The sequence below is a fragment of the Ictalurus punctatus genome, chromosome 18 (genome assembly GCF_001660625.3).
Source record: "Ictalurus punctatus breed USDA103 chromosome 18, Coco_2.0, whole genome shotgun sequence".
Taxonomy (NCBI): Eukaryota; Metazoa; Chordata; class Actinopteri; order Siluriformes; family Ictaluridae; genus Ictalurus; species Ictalurus punctatus.
This window is the reverse complement of record NC_030433.2, coordinates 23,544,249-23,561,614: the sequence shown is the minus strand read 5'-3', so window position 1 is coordinate 23,561,614 and position 17,366 is coordinate 23,544,249. Positions and strand designations below refer to the sequence as shown.

Below are 17,366 nucleotides of genomic sequence, written 5' to 3'. Positions count from 1 at the left end.
ATGAAACCACTTATCGACTGCAATATTTTTGTTAAACTCCTTGCATTGAAGCTGAAAGTCTACACTTCAAGCACATCTTGACTGCTTCCATCGTGGTGGTGTACAGATTCAACAAAAAAAATATATGAAAATTGTGGCGCTGTCCAAATACTTATGGACCTGACTGTATGTCTGAGTCTGAGGACTCCCAAAGTTATCACGAAACACCACATTCTAAACACCACATTCTTTAGCCTTGGATTCTTCAGAATATAAATACAGCAATTTAAACAGAAAATATTTTTATTTTTTATTTTATTGGTTTTATTTTTTTTAGAAAAGTAACCTGCACAAACATGCTTAGCGAAAAAAGTAGAATGCAACAAACATCCACACGTTAAATGAACAGAGCCGCGGATAAGAAAAAGCGTCACAGTCGGACAGTTCACACTACACTAATTAGGATTAAAACAGAATTGACGGGGAAACAGCATTATAGCAGAGATGATCTTAATTAAGCACTTATAAAATACACGTGTGCCGACCAGACATCTCTGAAGAGCTAACGGCAGCAGGAAGATCTGACCTCACACTTGTTAAATACATCCTCACATTCACCCGTTTTTGCAGCTCTATCCATTAATTTATATTAATGTTTGTTGAAAACTTTAACGACACGGTTTCGCTGTTTGGCATATGTACAAAATCTTACAAAAATAAAGATATTCATGGCCATTTTACAGGTTTACTCTCACCACCGTTTGGTGCCAAGCGAGGATAAATCAGTTGATCAAGGTACACCCTATGTCCAATCTATAAAATCGCCTTATTTCAAAATCACAAGCCATCAAGAGCTTCGGATTTGTTTTGAGTCGTATGCTGGAAATGAGTTATGAGTCAAATCTACAGCAAAAACACAAACTTTTTTTTTTTTTTTTGTAAATACCAAATTCTATGGCTTCTCTGCTGCCAGATCAGATAATGAAGCATAAACCAAGGGAAAAAAAAAAATACTTAAAACCTAAACTAAAGGTTGATTGTGTTTAATAGCAAACGACGTTGTGGAGAAACTTCCGATGACGGCCAACGCAAAGGGGATTCTCTCTCTACTGATCGCCAGCTGAAGAGGTTTAGCAAGCACTTCATCGGGAGAAAGAAAAAACACTACCATGCATGTCAGAGTCCTCAAAATGCAACGCACTCCCCAATATCTAAGCATACAAAATCAGACACAAAAAAAATGGCTCGTGAACGAACATGTGTTTGTGACGAGAGAGTCAAAGTAGAGCGCTCAAAGACTGCGAATTTCGAGAAAGTCCTGAAGTTCTACACGTCGTCGCTATTCTCAGTGACTGACGACATACTCGCGTAGATAAGACTGGGTGAGGCTGCGGAGCTCTTCCAGAGCGTAGTCCTCGGGCATGGGTAAGCGTCCGATGTGGGGTGCGAGATGGCACAGCGGGATGCGGCGAGGATCCGGAGCGCCCTCTCCACCCTGCTGAAGGCTTAGCACCGCACGCAGGATGTTAGCCAGACGTTTGGCCATTTCTGTACATCAAGCAGAACAAGCAACACCGTTATACACGTTTCTTTTAGTAAAAGGTTATAGAATAGGAACGGCACAAAAGGAATAACATGCAGCTCATAATGCACACGTAGTATATGCATATACATACCGTATACACACGTCCGGTCAAAAGTTTGTGGACACTCGGCTGAAACGTTTCTCATGAGCTTTAAAAAGCTTCTGATCTGAAGGCGTGTGATCAAATGTTTGAAATCGGCGTCGTAGACAAAAATATAATCGTGCCGACGTGTTCGTTTCTTTCATGAGAAAACGAACATTTTATTTACGAAAATCTCTCTTTTAAACGGACGACTCGGAGCGAAATATTCTGAAAAGCAGGAGATCGGAGTCCGGCGTCGGTGTGAACTCCTTTAATACGGTTTAAAAAGCATCTCGGGGAAATTCCTCAAGAAATCGCTCGAGGAAACGCCAAGAATACATTCCTGGAAATTTTTAGATGCTAAAATACTAAATACTAAATAAATGACATAATTCCCATAGGTCTGTTTGTGTTACTCCGGAGTTTTGATGACTTTATTATCATAAAATGTAGGGGGAAAAATTTAAATAAAGAATGAGTGTCAAAACTTTTGACCGGTAGTGGACATGTGTGTACAAACACACACACCTGACTGGGCAAGTCTGTCTTTGGCTTTGAAACAGGGAAGGAGCTCAATCCTGCTGCACAGTGAGGTCACGTTGTTGTGTAGCCGCTCCAGCTGGAATCCTGGGCTGTCCGCCTGAACAGATGTTTAAATAAGCAAATTTCAAAAATGACAGCAAGAATCTAACACTAATAACTCGGGTCAACATTTTAACCCTTATTTAGACCTATATATTTAGGTTTTACATAAAGCCTAGTTTAGACCCTTGTTTGTGATCCTGTACCTTCTGAATGGTTTTCAGGCTCTGAATAACGCGGATGTAGTCCAGATAGACGCGTCCGGACGTGTCCCAGTCCTGTATCTGAACGCTGAGCTCAGGCACAGCCAAGCCTTCCAGAAACTCCTTGAGATACTCATGATTATCGTTAACGATGCAGTCTTGAAGAGGACAGAAACAACAACAACAGGATTATTTCAGATTCGAGGTAAAAGACCACAGAGCTCTTATCATCTCTTGTATGTTAGAAGTTAGTTATGGATACTGGATAGTCCTGACTGAGAATATTCTCAAAGTCCAGGCTATTATTACTGCTCCGCGTATCGCAGACGAACCTGAAGCCAGGTTTTGGATGATGAGCCGGTGGCAGCGGTTCCAGTGTCCAGCCCTGAAGAGGTGCAGTGCTTCACGGTGCTGGTCTCCGTCCCTGCGTGCCCGGGTGGCCTTGGCTTCGTGGATCCACTGCATGGGGATGAGCAGCTTGTCAGTGAGGAAGCGTTCCTTCTCTGCGGACTCGTCAGTCTCCTCCAGGGCACAGTGCTGGTTCAGGATCTCCCGCACAGCACGCTCTCGAAGCCTACGCATTTACAAGACACAACAAACAATGCTCAGCAAACACACACACACACACACACAGTCACTACGAATTCCTTTTTCGACTGCACCATAAAGCTTCTCGGCTTCCTTATCGAGGCCTTGTTGTATATTCCGAGCCCTTCTGGTTGGCTACTACACAACCGCAACGTACTGAAATTAAAGCCAGCTTACTCACAATGAGTCAGGGATGTGCAGCAGAACAAAAACAGCCATCTCCCACAGGCCCGCGCTCTCGAGCTGGGCAGCGTAGCTAGTGTGGAGGAGACTCTGGCGTGGCAGTGACAGGTGGGTGTAGTTCAGGGCTTGTAGCACATTCCACAGGTGCCAACTTAGCCTGTAGTCCAGCTGATCTGCAGTCACTGTAGTGGGGTCCAGCAGCTGGTGCAGGCTGTAGTGCCTGAACAAATCAAATCAAATTTACAGAAGAGTGCTGAGCATTTCTGAAGAAAAACCACGTGTGCGCTCGAATCGCTTTACCTATACAGACACATCTCTAAAAGGTTTAAGGTCTACTTACTTGTCACTGTAAAGTTTAAGCAGATGGAAACAGATGTCATAGAGCGCTTTTGTAGATTCGGTTTCCTCCATCTCTTCCACAGCTTCCTGCTCTACATCATCCATATAGGGCGGGAGAGGAGCGCAGGCATATTTTCTTCCATCTTCCGATCCCTGACAACATGCATGCGCAAACAAAAATGATTATTTATTAAAAACCCGGTTCGTATCATCAGGAAGTCAACAGGAAACTACTTATATAATAGAATACATATGTGCGGATCACGTACAGCGATAAATCCTGTCCGTTTTATGAGTGTGGTTTAGGGTAAAAGGTGTCAGGCTATTTTCAGCCATAAAATATTGATGTATTCTCGATTAGATTTCCAGCGGTTTAAAAAAGTTTGGTATTAATCTTACACTGAACAGAACTATTACGTAGGATTCGTACCTGAAAGGCGGCTTCGTATTTGGCGAGAGAGTCTGCGACGGAGGCCGTAGGAGGCAGCATGTACCACAGATGCACAGCCAAACAGCGCTTCCAGTCCAGCTCCGAGCACACGTTTATACAGCAGTCTGTCGTCTCCCAAACCTGACCCGAGAGATCCGACAAGCTCACAAGTTAATCAGCGTATACCGATCGAAAAAACCTAAAAGACGTACACGTTAACGCTTTAGTCTTACGGGTTTGCCAGCGAGTAGGGCGAAAATGTGCAGTCTCTCCTCCTGGATGAAAGAGTCCGTCTGCATTCGGTTCCAGTCTGCTAACTGGAGGGCCAGAAGATCTCTGCTGAACTGAGACCCCGCAGCCTGGGACAGCAGCAGGGACAGACGATGGTCTCCTACAAACACGCACACGTACAGTAAATCGTTAAACTATACTAAAACTCGCACGAGAAGCGGTCGTACAGTTTCGATGATGTGCCGAGGATGTACTCACCATTTTTCTGGGCCAGTCTGCAAGCCTCACTGATGCAGTGGCCGGTCAGGTAGCTGAAGATGGCGTCGACGTGGCAGCGTGTCTGATTCCGGCACACTTCTTCCTGGATGCGTTGGGCAGCGCTTTCAGACAGCCAGCGGGAGAAACTGTGCCTTCTCGCGTGTCGGTCTTGGTAACCTCCGCCGACCTCCGGCTCCGAGTCCCGATCTCCGAGCCGTCCCCACAGAGCCTCACACAGAGTCCATACTTGCTGCCAGTGACCGAGTACAGCTGATGGAAACAACATGAGGACTCGCGATATAACTCGTAACGAAAGATTCCGGTTTCTACTCTGTTAGTGAATCACATTGCATGCAACAAGTCTGCAACTTGAGCTGATCCTACACCAATGTCCCCAACATTTATAGAAAACCAAGTTTTTTTTGTTTGTTTTTTTAAAAACATGTCGAAAAAAGGAATCTTCAGTGGAAAGATGTGGAGAGTCACACCATAATGCATTAAACAACAGGTGCATCTTATATCGTGTACAAGTTCATTTCCACCTCCATAATTTAATTAAAAAAGCAGAACTTGCATATATTCTGGATTTTTTTTTTAAATCTCGATGACTATGGATTACAGCTCATGGAAATTAAAAATCCAGCATCTCAAAATATTAGAATAAAAAAAATGTATAATACACAAATGTCGACCTGAGAAGACTCTAATCAGCTAATTAACTCAAAACACTTGCAAAGTGTGTTGAAATTTTTTTGAGATTCTTTTCTTCTTATATTTAAAAGATTATTAAATAAATAGATTAACAACTAGAATCTAATTATTTTTATTTATTTAATTTTTTTTTTCAGACTGGCCTGTCAGTTAGTTGACTCGATCCTGACACGGGTCTTTAGTCAGATTTTAAACAGACTACTACGCTGTGCCGTTCTGAGCCGAGGGAGATCGATCACCCTACCGTCTCCAGCTCCGCCCTTCTTCAGGACCTCCACGATCCACTTGGCGTACTCGTGCAGAGCATTCACTCCTTTCTCCGGTTGGACGAAGGGGCAGGCATCGTCCGTGCTGAATGTGCTGTGCTCGAGCCCGATCTCAAGTGGCTGGTGGTACATGGCCAGGCTCTCCGCAGTCACCTTGGGCTCCATGCCCACCACCTGCTCCACATGTACTTTAAAGGGGCTTTCAGCGATCCTGCAGCAAACATGGTACAAAAACAAATTAAACAAATTTGAACGCCAGACACGTGCGTTAAAGTTTCTTATGAAAGTCGAACTAAACTTTAAACAGCTTAGTAAACTCGATTAACATTCGTTCGAGGCGTCCGCTCAACTCACTGCCGGTTCTTGCTAGGTCTGGGCAAGAAGCCGAAGCCCATGGCATCTTTGTTCTGATCCTTCGACTCCGCAGGTGTGCTGAGCTGGTTCCCACAATGCACTAGCGTCCAGTTAGGCCCCCATCCCACCCTGAACGAGCGGCCCATGTACAACGCCGCGTCCATCAGCAGACGGCCTTTTCCCACGGTGACAGAGTTTTCGAGAGGCACGGGGCCGCACAGTCTGCGTGCTCCTACAGTCCTCGGCATGAGCTCAGGGGCAGGAGGAGGTAAAACGATGGAGGTGCCCAGTGACGGCCACGAAGCTTCTGGTACTGCTGACTTACTCAACTTCTGAGGGCTCCCTCCGAAAGGAAGCTCTGGCAGCTGCGAAAACAGCCCCCCGGCCGAGGTGAACTTGCTCTGCAGAAGGCCGCCCACTTCCAAGGGGGAAAGAAAAAAAAAAAAAAAGAATCATTTGTTTTAGTCACACACCAGTAAGTAAGACCTACTAATATACACTACCGGTCAAATGGAACTATGGGAATTATGTTGTGATAAAAAATCCAAAATAAAATCAATATAATTGAGTATTTTCGCATCTTCAAAGTAGACACCCTTTTTGCCTAGAATTTCCAGAAATGTATTCTTGGCGTTTTCTCACCCGATTTCTTGAGGAATTTCCCCGAGATGCTTTTTAAACAGTATTAAAGGAGTTCCCACCGACGCGCTTATCTGATCTCCTGCTTTTCAGAATATTTCGCTCGAGTCGTCCGTTGGAAAATATACTTAATTGTAAATAAAATGTTAGTTTTCTAATGAAAGAAACGAACACGACGGCACGGTTATATTTTTGTCTACGACGCCGATTTCAAACGTCTAATCACACGCCTTCAGAGCAGAAGCGTTTTAAAGATCATGGGAAACAGTTCAGTCGAGTGTCCACAAACTTTTGACCTGTAGTGTATGCATATAAACCATGTCAGTAGTGATGGTGCCAAAATTTGCTAACCTGATAGCCTGGCCTGGGATTTACCGAGTAAAAGCCGCGAAGGAGACGACACCTCCTCCGAGAATTTCGTTGGGAACTGCTCGTGAAACAGGTCGCAGTCGTCCTCACCGACAAACAGGGACGCCTTCATAATCTGCGCAGTTTACAGGAATAAAACGCAGAAGGCGTATTAAAATACAGCACAGTCAGGTCAGGACGTCAATATACAAAAATGATAGCAATATTAACTTGACTCAAGTTAAAGCCGACGGATGGACTCGATCGATTATGCAAAACAACAGTGTGTGCAGTGTATCGCGTGAACGCCGCGAAGACCTGAAGAGTGTGTGGGTTGATTCCTAACGAGGAGGCGATCTGACTGGAGGCAGAGATGGGCTCCGGCTCAGCAGGGGTCGCCGCTCTTAGGGCCATCCTTGTGTCATCCTCCAGCACGCAGTCGTCCTCGTCACACAACACTCCGTCTGCTGGAGGCTCCTGGGTAATATCCGCCATGTCGCTGTCCAGCTCCGACACGCGGCTCAGAAGCTCCAGTACCGCCTTACTCTACACGCACGCACAAAGACACACCGTGAGACGCGCTTATTTTTACACAGATGTACATCCTGCACACTCGGGACTAAAATGATCGGCAAATCAATAACCATACGTTCAACAGGTTAGACACAGGGACATTCTCCTACCCCAAAAAAACAAAAAAAAATAAAAATAAAAAGACACTATAGTACTGCATGGCCAAATAATGCAATTTTATTTCTGTCATGATACATAAAATTAAAACGTGTACAATCCTTCACCCAGTTCATATTTTAAGCCACTGTAACTGGAGGCTGTTTAGGAATTAGGGATCACAAAATCACAGCAATTCCCTCGCGAAATGGAAGAACAAAAACAAACAAAAGACATCACATTAACACTTCTAATAGTGCAACAAAACTGCTTTTAAATACATTCATCAGTTCCCGTCACATGATTACGACGACTTGTAAATGTATTCTCAACTATAAAACTTTATTAATAATCCTCAACTAGGACAGCCTGGATTTATATATCGGCATCAGAGGCACAGGAGGCAGAGGATTCAGATGAACTCGGCGTGTTCCTCGGGTCTCTACCTGAGCTTGTGGCGCCATCTGCTGTTGCTGTTGGGAAAGTGGGATTTGTTGCAGTCCCGCCGGGACAGCAGTTTTCATCTTCTTCGCCTCCGTTTTAGCCGGAGGGATGTCTTCGTCTTCGTCAGAGTCTTGCAGGCCATACTTGGAAAAGTGGGCCACCTGGAGAAGAGACGGGATTATTATCCGAGACGTAAATAAATGAAGCGTGACAGTTTATTTTTCCCCGCAAAGCAAGTCAGAAAACGTCAAATTCCATCAAGTGAATACGACACGGACACAACAAATGATCGAATACTCGATCGTATATACACACAGCATGTAAAAAAAAATAAATAAATAAAAATTAAATACAATTTTTAAAAAAGGTCTATATAATTTTACAATTCCTAATAAACAATAGCACAAAAAAAGGGGGCTTGTACCTCAAATACCCAGGAGCCGGTCTCAGGTCTGTACTCCAGGAAGCGAGCACCTTGTTTGCGAGAGACGTTCTCCAGGCGTTCCTCGTAGTTCATCTCGCTCAGACGCTGGGGACTTTTGATCTGAGTGCAGGTGGTTTTGTCGTTCGGCCAAACGCCGTCGAGGGTCACTTCTGCTCGTCTGTACACGAGAGTTAACACGAGAGTCGTAATGCGAGAAAACACACAGTGCGGAACACAAACCGATCGACGGCTGTTCGAGTTCAAAAAAAGTCAAACCGGGAACACGCGAGATGGCGCCGCTAACCTGTTCAGGCCCTCTCCTACAGAAGGCTTATCTTTGTCATCGGGGTAGACGATCACTTCCTTCCGTCTCAAGTGCACGATTTCGTCGAGATTCAGATCGGTCAGATTCACTTCACCAGGGAAGAAAACAGACCCGTAGCCTGAGGGCAGAAATAAAAACACGACGACGTCACGTTCTCGGTTACTTGACGTTTATCTGTATCGTAAAACGAACGCTTTGGGAATCGTGAGCCGTACTATAATACCTTTCCTTCCGACTGTGAAGTTCTCGACAATACACTCCCCGTTTTCATTCAGCATCTTCCCCAGCTCCTCCATGGACGGGATGGTGTAGTAGCCGACCCGAGTGAGAACGATACCTGCAGACACGAAAGGGTTAGGGTAAAACCATGACGGTTCTACAGATCAACATGACGGACTTTTAAGGCTTTCAAGCCTACGACCACCAGCACCACCTACCGGCTGGGTGAGGAGGTTTCTGTGCCTCCAGCTCCTCGTCTCTCTCTTCCTGAACGCTCTCGTCTCCCAAAGAGATCTCCTCGCTGCTGAGGTCCAGGTCTTTGCGGACACCGGCGGATCTCCTCATGTTCAGCTCGCTGATCGTGTCTTGCATCGAAGGACTGGGCTGCGTGTGTGGGATGGGCTTAGCAACGGGGTTGGTGTAAAACCTGGAGACTTGCAGATCGTCCTCGGCTCCTCCGTCCACGTCATGGGTTTCCTCTGCGTCTGCTCTCAGACTGGAGACAGATTCGAAATGTTACTGAGTATTTTCCTGGCAGTGCTGCACCACATAGTTAAAGTGCACTAGGATGTTTAGGGGCAGTGATGTGGGGTTCCCCCCTCCACAAAACTTACATACAGCATGGTAATAATATACAGTAGTTATAAGATACTGATATAAAATCTGACCTGAGGCCGTTCTGTGGGTATTCCGACGGCGAGTTCAAGTCGTCTGCCTCCCTGTTCAGTGGGCTGCTGTACAGACTGCTTCCATTCAAGTTCTTTAACACGAGTTTCTTGATGCTTCTCCTAAAAACAAAACAAGCATAAAACACTTCAGCTAGTGGACTTTCACAAGCCATTATGGTGTTCTGGACAAGAACACAAGCTCTCTGTTTAAAAATGTCCCTTACCTGGGCATAAAAGCTCCGTTGGTGAGAGAAGGTTCATCATCGTCTAGCCCGTCGAAAAGCTGAGATTTCCCAGAACCTGATGAGGTGAGGGCTTTGGGACGCACACGTGTGGCAGGACGAGGGGTGAGCTTGTAGTGCGTAGGGGTTGTCAGGGCTTTCTGGGCAGCTGGATTTGTAGGCTTCAGGCGCTAATTAAAGCGAAAATTAGCAAGAATACAATAAAAAATAAAAATAAAAAATAAAACTAATTAAGGTGGAAAAAAAAGGGGTAAAACTGCAGAAGAGGTCACCTACCTCCTCTTTCTTCTTGGGGTCGGAGAGCGGATTTCTAAAAAGGGGCGAATCCCCGAAAGGCGAGTAGTTAAGCGCGTTGAGCTGCTGCTGAAGCGCTGCTTGCTGCGCTGCAGCGTTGGGATCCGTCAGTGCTGATGGAGCAAACGTCAAGGTTTAGCAATCTTCTCATCTCAAATGCTCCATAATCTTTACACTAGCCTAGTCACATCCACACAACAGTTTCTCTTTAATAAAATAAAATATGAACTCACCGACAGGTTGCTGCGGTGCGCCGAAGTTCAACATGCTGGTTCCTGTGTTGAAGTTAGTACCGCCGAACGTCCCCACTGTCCCCAGAGTGGAGCTGATCTTGTTCTGGTTATTTCCAAACAGAGACGTTTGGCCTGTACCTACACATGAAAGGATATAAAGGCAAGAAGTTACATTTCCACAAGAGCCTAAAACACTGCGCGGGCAATTAGTCCTAAACGACGCGGCTCGTACCTGCTCCGAAACCTGTCCCGAGTCCAGATCCTAGTGTACCGGTGGCAGGTTTGTTTCCAAACAGACTTACTCCGGGAGGATTGGCTCCGAACCCTAAGAGGCATGTTTGAAAGTTGCCTTTAGCTGTTGGAAATCAAACATTACCAAAAAAAAAAAAAAAAAGGCTACAAATAATAATTCTCACACTCACCAAAGGTGGAGGTGTTTGTGTTTGGCCCCAAGGTGAGTGTGGGTTTGTTGCCAAACAGGCCTGTGCCTGTTCCAAAGGAGGGAGCGCTGGTGGTGGTGGTGCCAAAACCAGCAGGCTTATTACCAAACAGATTCTGTAAGAATAAGAAATCCATTATATATTTAAAAAAAACAAACATTAATAATGAGATTAAGTCTGAGATTCTCCACCAATCACCTGTGTACCCACATTCCCAAAGCCAGCGTTGGGCTGCCCGAAGAGTCCGGTGCTGGTGCCGAAGCCAGTGGCCGTACTGGTGTTGGCCGTGTTTCCAAACAGACCCCCGGTCTGCGAGGCAGCCGTGTTCCCAAACAGACCCTGATCGCAGAAAATTACAGAACGGTCCACATATAAGACAACTACAAAATATCAACGTCAGCGCTATCGATTGCGAATCTGCTAGCCTGGTGCATACGAACCATGCTGCTGGTATTGGCCGAGCCCATGGTGTTGGTGGCACCGAACGAGAAGCCCGTGTTTTGGGTGGTGGTGGTCTGACCGAAGGGCTTGAAGAGACTATTAGCCTGTGACGACTGGCCAAATAAACCACCTGGAGTCGGCCCGAAGCCACCTGCACCTGCAGAACATGTTACAGTTAGTCATGTTACTGTTCTTCATTTCAAACTTCACGGATACACAGAATTTTTTGGAGCTGAGTGCAGAGATTTTCATACCCTTGCTTTGGGGGGGGGGATTACATTATATTGTGAAAACAAAAAACAAAATCAAGTTTAAATATATATTTGTCATTATACAGTATGAGAGCGGCCTCTAGAGGCAAAATACAAACCATCACTGCCAAATTTTGTTGTCTTATTTGAAGTGTTTTTTTATTCATATTGGATGTCTTCATTTTTATTATTGTTACTTTTTTGGTTCAGTTGAGTTGTTTTTTTTTTTATTTACTTTAATATTTAATACGTTATTTTATTTTTTAGAAAGTACAATACATTATCATGGTACAGTTGGTACGGTTTATTTCTGTAATAAATACTCATTTAAAATCATTTTTGTAAATCTCTGCAACATTTTAATTTGAGTGTTATGTAAATGTACACTGAAACTTGCACACGTATTACATACTAGCACTGAAGGAGGGCTTGGGCTGGTTGAAGCTGAAGCCGGTACCCGAGGAGCCGAAGAGGCCGGTAGCAGTGCTGGGAGTCGGGGTGGCGGCAGCCCCGAACAGGCCGCCTGCATTGGCTGCCATTGGGTTGGAGGGTCCCTTCCTCCCTGCCTGGTAATCCTCCAACCTTAGCTCCTAAAAATAATAAAAATTAATAATATAAACAGAAATGCAATTGTTAAACATATCAAACAAATGGTTATCGCTCTGGACACTAGATAAAATAAACCCACTGCTTCTGACCTCTAGAGATTTGTTTTCATACTCCTTCATGGCTGTGATGCACTGGTGCTTGGTGTTGATGCTGGTCGTCACACCGCTCTTTACCATTGTGTCACTTCCTGTTGGTGGCTGAAAGAAATCCAGAGATAGATAAAAATTAAAAATGGCTTAAAAATATTTCTTACTAAATTTTATAAAAAGAAAAAAAAGTTAATCATACAGAAGAATAATCACGATTAAACCTACACTAAATTTGATGGTTGTGCCAGGCTGGGTAGCAGTAAAGCCTGAGGATCCGAACAGAGATGAGGTTCCTCCGAATGGATTGGAGGTGGTGTTGGTCGTCCCAAACAACCCTCCGCTGCTGGTACTTGTGCCAAAAGCTGCAAAACAGATTTGACGATTTAAAAAGATTTCAATTAAATCACATTATTCTGTTTATTTAACTCCTTACTGAACAAATTAAACTGAACTTACTACCAAAAGAGGCAGGTTTATTGGCACTGAATGCATTGCCTGGCTGAGAGAAAAGGCCTCCGCTTCCTGTATTAGTACTGCCAAAGAGGCTGTTCGAGGTACCGCCGCTTGTAGCGTTGAAACCAAATCCACTGCTCGTAGATGACGTGACGGGCTGACTGAAAGTGCTGGAGCCGAAAAGCCCAGCTGGGTAAAGCAAAACATCACATCGGATCAGATCATTCGTACATGAGGTTCTGTTCATGATCTCTTTCAGCTCCTGAAACTCAAGACTACAGAACGAAGCATCAGAAGCTCACTTGATTCATTCGCCACCTGTTTGACTCCAGAGTCAAATGATTTTGACCCTAACGAGCGTACCCATGAGAGTTGAGAGACTCCCAGCTATCCACCCGATCACGCGGTTGCCGATCGGCATCCCGGGACAAAGAAAAGCTTTCATCCAGCGTTGCTGAATACTGCTGAAGAACTTTAATCGCCGGTTTAGAAACACAGCGAAACCTTTTATTCAAGAAGCACCACACGGGTCTAACATTTGGAAAGTGAGACCGTGACACCGAAGACGTATTCTACCGTACAATACGTATTCTACGTATTGAACCACGTTCAAAATCACCGCTCAAAAATTCACCACCTGGAGATATGGCCGTAGCATTTACATATATGAATATACAGAAGTAAATTAGCATACCAGGTTTGTTCTGTGCTGCCCCGAAGAGACCACCGGTGTTGTTTGTGGTTCCAAAAGCAGAAGCACCAAAACCACCTGTAGTTCCAAACGCTGTGTCTGTAAAATTTAAAAGTGAAAAGAGATTGTAAGAAATAATAAAATAACAGAAACCATCACAGAAATTCTAATACCATTCCATTCCACTACAGATACCATTCCAAACCATCAACTAACCATTAAAACCATTACCGTTCCTTAACGGTATCCACAAAAGGAAAAACATGCCACCAATAAAAGGCAGCAAGTTACCAGTAGAAACCCCCAGGGGCCGTTAGAGTTTCCGTTAAAAACCAATACCATTCCCATTATAACCTTTAAAACCATTAACAAATTCTGACGGTTTCTATTGGGGTTTTTTTTCCTTCCACAATTTGGTCGCTTGCCGATTCCCATCCGCTTGGACGAAAGCGCTACCCGCCTTCTCCAACGTACGTGAGCTCATAGACGCTCACGATTGGCTAGCAGCACCGAGAGCAAGGCCGATTTCGCTCCCTGGGATGACACGGACGGCCGCGGCATCGCCGAGGTTCAAACTCGTGATCTCCGGACCATGCCACAGCCATCCGTGGGAGTTAAGCGACAAGGGACAGCACAACACAAACAACGTAAAACATTTTAAAACCGCTCGGTTTGAACTGGAAAGATAAGCATGCAAGTATTAAAATAAATAAATAAATAAATAAATAAATCCCTCTTTTAACCCACACAGACAAGTTTATTTACATACAGATATAGAAGACAGTCTGATTGGCATAACACTTAAAAAAAATAAATAAAATAAATTAGAAAAGTGGTCAAAAAGTTAAGCATAAGTGACATCCTGAACACTTACTCTGTTGCCCGAACGTAGATGAAGCCCCAAATCCTCCTGTTCCTCCCCCGAAGGGAGCACCGAAAGACTTGTTGAACATCTTGCGCTGCTATAGACACCGCATAAGTCTGCCTCAGACACAAAAACTAATCAATTTGAATGGAAACTGAAAAACATACAGTCCATGTACAGTTTTTGTAATACGCGGGCTAACTTCCGAGACCACAACGAGCTAAAGCACTGGTTCACGACTAAAAGACAAAATTTCTAAAAGACGGTCTTCTTTACTTTTCCACCCCCGGCCTGCGCACTTTATTATTATTTTTTTAACGGTTAAATAATGTTGATCTCGATAGCGTGATGGAGAGATGTAATTTACGGGATGATGAATGAAAACGAGATTCCGAAATTGGTCACGAATTTTATTTCGTCAGTCTCTCAACAGTTTCGTTGTTGAAGTACCTAAAAACTATTCTGCTTTTTTTTTTTTTTTTTTTAAACAAAGGGGGAAAAAAAACAACAGTTTTCACAAAGAGCTCTCGCTTGCATCATCTACATTACTTTATTTATTTTATTTTTTTTTATAAAAGGCCCCAAAAACGATTAAAAACTCCTTTGATCGATGGCTATGCAATACAACTACGTACATTTATTCAACTACATACTTAAGAGGACTCTTTTTCTATCCTATTTTATGTATTACGTCTTTTTCCTCATTTCCGTTAAATGCGTATCCGTATGTCAATATTTAATTTAATAATAATAATAATAATAATAATAATAATAATAATAAGTTAAAACATTTACAGCTAACATGCTGGTGAGAATTTTACACGTTCTTATCAGGTCACAATAAACCTTTTTAGATCATACTATACGTCTTTTTACACTGTACGAGCCTATTTAAGATTCAGATTACCTACAATGACCGGATGAGGATTATATTTGGGGGGGCCCACACATCTATTTTTTATGTCAAGAGTAAAAACTTTTACGGCTTTAATGAGAAATTCGGTACACAAGAATAAACGTATTTGTCGGCTGAATAATTCACACAATGCTATTATAATACTGTTTCAAACCCTTACGCAGTCACCTATGAGAAAATATTGGCCTAATGATCTATTTTTAATGTTTTGTATTGTATGTAATTGTGTTGTTTGTTGTGCACTTCTTTTCTAGCAGACTTTGAGGCTGGAAATAAATAAAGTAAGTAAGTATTTTGTGTCAAAGTTCAGCTGATAATTAACTATTATAGTCATATCAATTACAGTGTATTTTAGAAAGAAAGAAAATAAAGGCACGCATTACCTGAGGTAAAAAAAATAAAATAAATAAAACTATTATTAGAAGAATAACATGTCATTAAAAAAAAGTAAATAAAGCTTTATTTGAGCTTTTATAGTGCTCTAACTTTAAACAAGTGCTACTGAAAAGTTTTCCAAGCGCCAGAGACAGGCCTAGTGTTGGGTCAAGGCCTGCGTTTTATAGTCTGATCTAGTGTGTGTGTATTAGCTAAATAAATAATCAGGATGAAATTATTTGTATTCACTGACACACAAACTACCAACAGAGTGATTATCTGGAACATTAACATGAAGTCTGAATGAGCTAAACTGGTTTTAAAACCGGATTTATCCTGTAAGAACTAGCGTGAACTGACAAACACTGACCAAAACCTATTAACTAGGCTAAGGTGTAGTTTAACTACACTACAGATAGAGAAGTTGGATACGTTTATTATTAATAATAATAATTATTATTACTATTTTAACACGTGTGTGGTGTTATGTTATGTTAGCATTTCGGGATTATGTGCTAGTAGAGCACCTCTACCAGGGATGTTAGCTTAAACCTAGCATGCTAACTTCAACTTTTACAGTAAAACTTTTATTTTATAAACTTGAAACGACTACACTGAAATGTTTTAGACGCTCACTGTGTGTGTGTATATATATACACACATATATAAATATATATAGACGCTTTACGCATTTAAAAAATATAATCATATCTGCAATAAACCCAGTTAGTTCTCGTTAACTAGCCGAATATTCTCGGATTCACAAGTCGGCTAACTAGCATGATAAATAGCGTAGCTAACGTGGTACTGCGCGAGACGAAACGAGACAAGACAATTTGATTTTCGACATTGAAAACAACTTTCTCGTTGAAGCACTCACCGGAAGTGCTGCTGTCTCAAAAAACCCAAAATCTCAGAGTCGCTCAGGGATTCCTCTGGTCTCGGATGGTTTTAAAAGATCTCGGTTTTGTAGTGGAGCATTTGAAGAATTTACATGGAGGGAAAGAGCCCATTCGAAATGCGTCATGGACTCTAAAAACGGAGACGCAGATTCGACACAAGTGACGCGCAGTACTCATCTCACACGCTTTCGTTGCAAAATCTGTGAAATAATCCGATTTTAATCATTTTCATATATTTAATTTAAAAAAACAACAACGGTCATGCGTATTTCCTTTTACTGTATATACTAAATATATAATACTTTTACATAAAGTTAATATATAACTACTTTTGTCGAATTTAATCAATGCAAAAAAAAAAATGGGGAAACAAAAAATGAAAGTACGTGAAAATATACTACAGGTGGTTTTGGACCCCTGTCCATCACATCACTCTCATATGTGTTTCTTCCTCAAACTGTTTCCAGAAAGTTGGAAGCACACAATTGTGTAATACTATAGCATTAAGATTTCTATTCACTGGAACTAACAGGCCCAAACACTGTTCCAAGCACGACAATGCCCCTGTGCACAAAGCGAGCTCCATGAAGACATGCTTTGTCAAGATGGGAGTGGAAGAACTCGAGTAATAAAATAATTAAAATAAACAAATAAAATAATTGCCCCACTTCTCTGGCGATAAGGTTAGTGAGGCTTGTGAAGTGTTAGAAGAATGGCAGGCATTAAACAGTTCCTCCAGGATCAGAATTACCGTATACACACACACACACACACACACACACACACACACACACACACACACACACACACACACACGCACACAATCATGGTCTGTCCGAATACTTGATTCTGATTGGCTGGAAGGTGTGCGTTAAAACCATGGCTGCATCCAAAATTGTATACTGTGACAGTACCAGGCTTTGGGAGTAACGGAGTACATGTAACGGCGTTACGTGAGTAGGATACAAAAAACTGGTAACTGTAATCTACAGTTACGTCAAAAAACAAAGTAATCAAAGTACAGGTGCACTTTGTAAA

At 42.9% G+C, this 17,366-nt stretch overlaps 1 protein-coding gene across 4 annotated transcripts; it reads right to left on the bottom strand.

Moving 5' to 3' along the window:
- Window positions 1–277: 277 nt before the first annotated feature.
- nup98 (nucleoporin 98 and 96 precursor) lies at window positions 278–16,475 on the bottom strand. 4 transcript variants are annotated; one of them, XM_017492867.3, is made up of 33 exons: window positions 16,307–16,475; window positions 14,145–14,251; window positions 13,274–13,369; window positions 12,583–12,768; window positions 12,352–12,488; window positions 12,127–12,234; window positions 11,841–12,018; window positions 11,177–11,334; window positions 10,935–11,075; window positions 10,719–10,851; window positions 10,529–10,621; window positions 10,297–10,434; window positions 10,046–10,176; window positions 9,752–9,939; window positions 9,528–9,647; window positions 9,078–9,355; window positions 8,864–8,977; window positions 8,620–8,758; window positions 8,316–8,493; window positions 7,894–8,052; window positions 7,097–7,324; window positions 6,782–6,914; window positions 5,792–6,209; window positions 5,416–5,648; window positions 4,461–4,730; window positions 4,205–4,362; window positions 3,972–4,112; window positions 3,543–3,694; window positions 3,201–3,422; window positions 2,764–3,005; window positions 2,435–2,589; window positions 2,175–2,286; window positions 278–1,527 (listed from the first exon to the last, which is right to left on the bottom strand). In XM_017492867.3, the coding sequence occupies exons 2-33, from the start codon at window positions 14,221–14,223 to the stop codon at window positions 1,325–1,327; spliced, it is 5,421 nt and encodes a 1,806-aa protein (XP_017348356.1). In that variant the 5' UTR covers window positions 14,224–14,251; window positions 16,307–16,475; the 3' UTR covers window positions 278–1,324. The 4 variants fall into 4 exon arrangements, with proteins under 4 accessions (XP_017348356.1, XP_017348357.1, XP_017348359.1 ...); XM_017492868.3 differs by having other exon boundaries at window positions 9,752–9,930; XM_017492870.3 differs by having other exon boundaries at window positions 10,719–10,833.
- Between the last annotated feature and the right edge of the window lie 891 nt (window positions 16,476–17,366).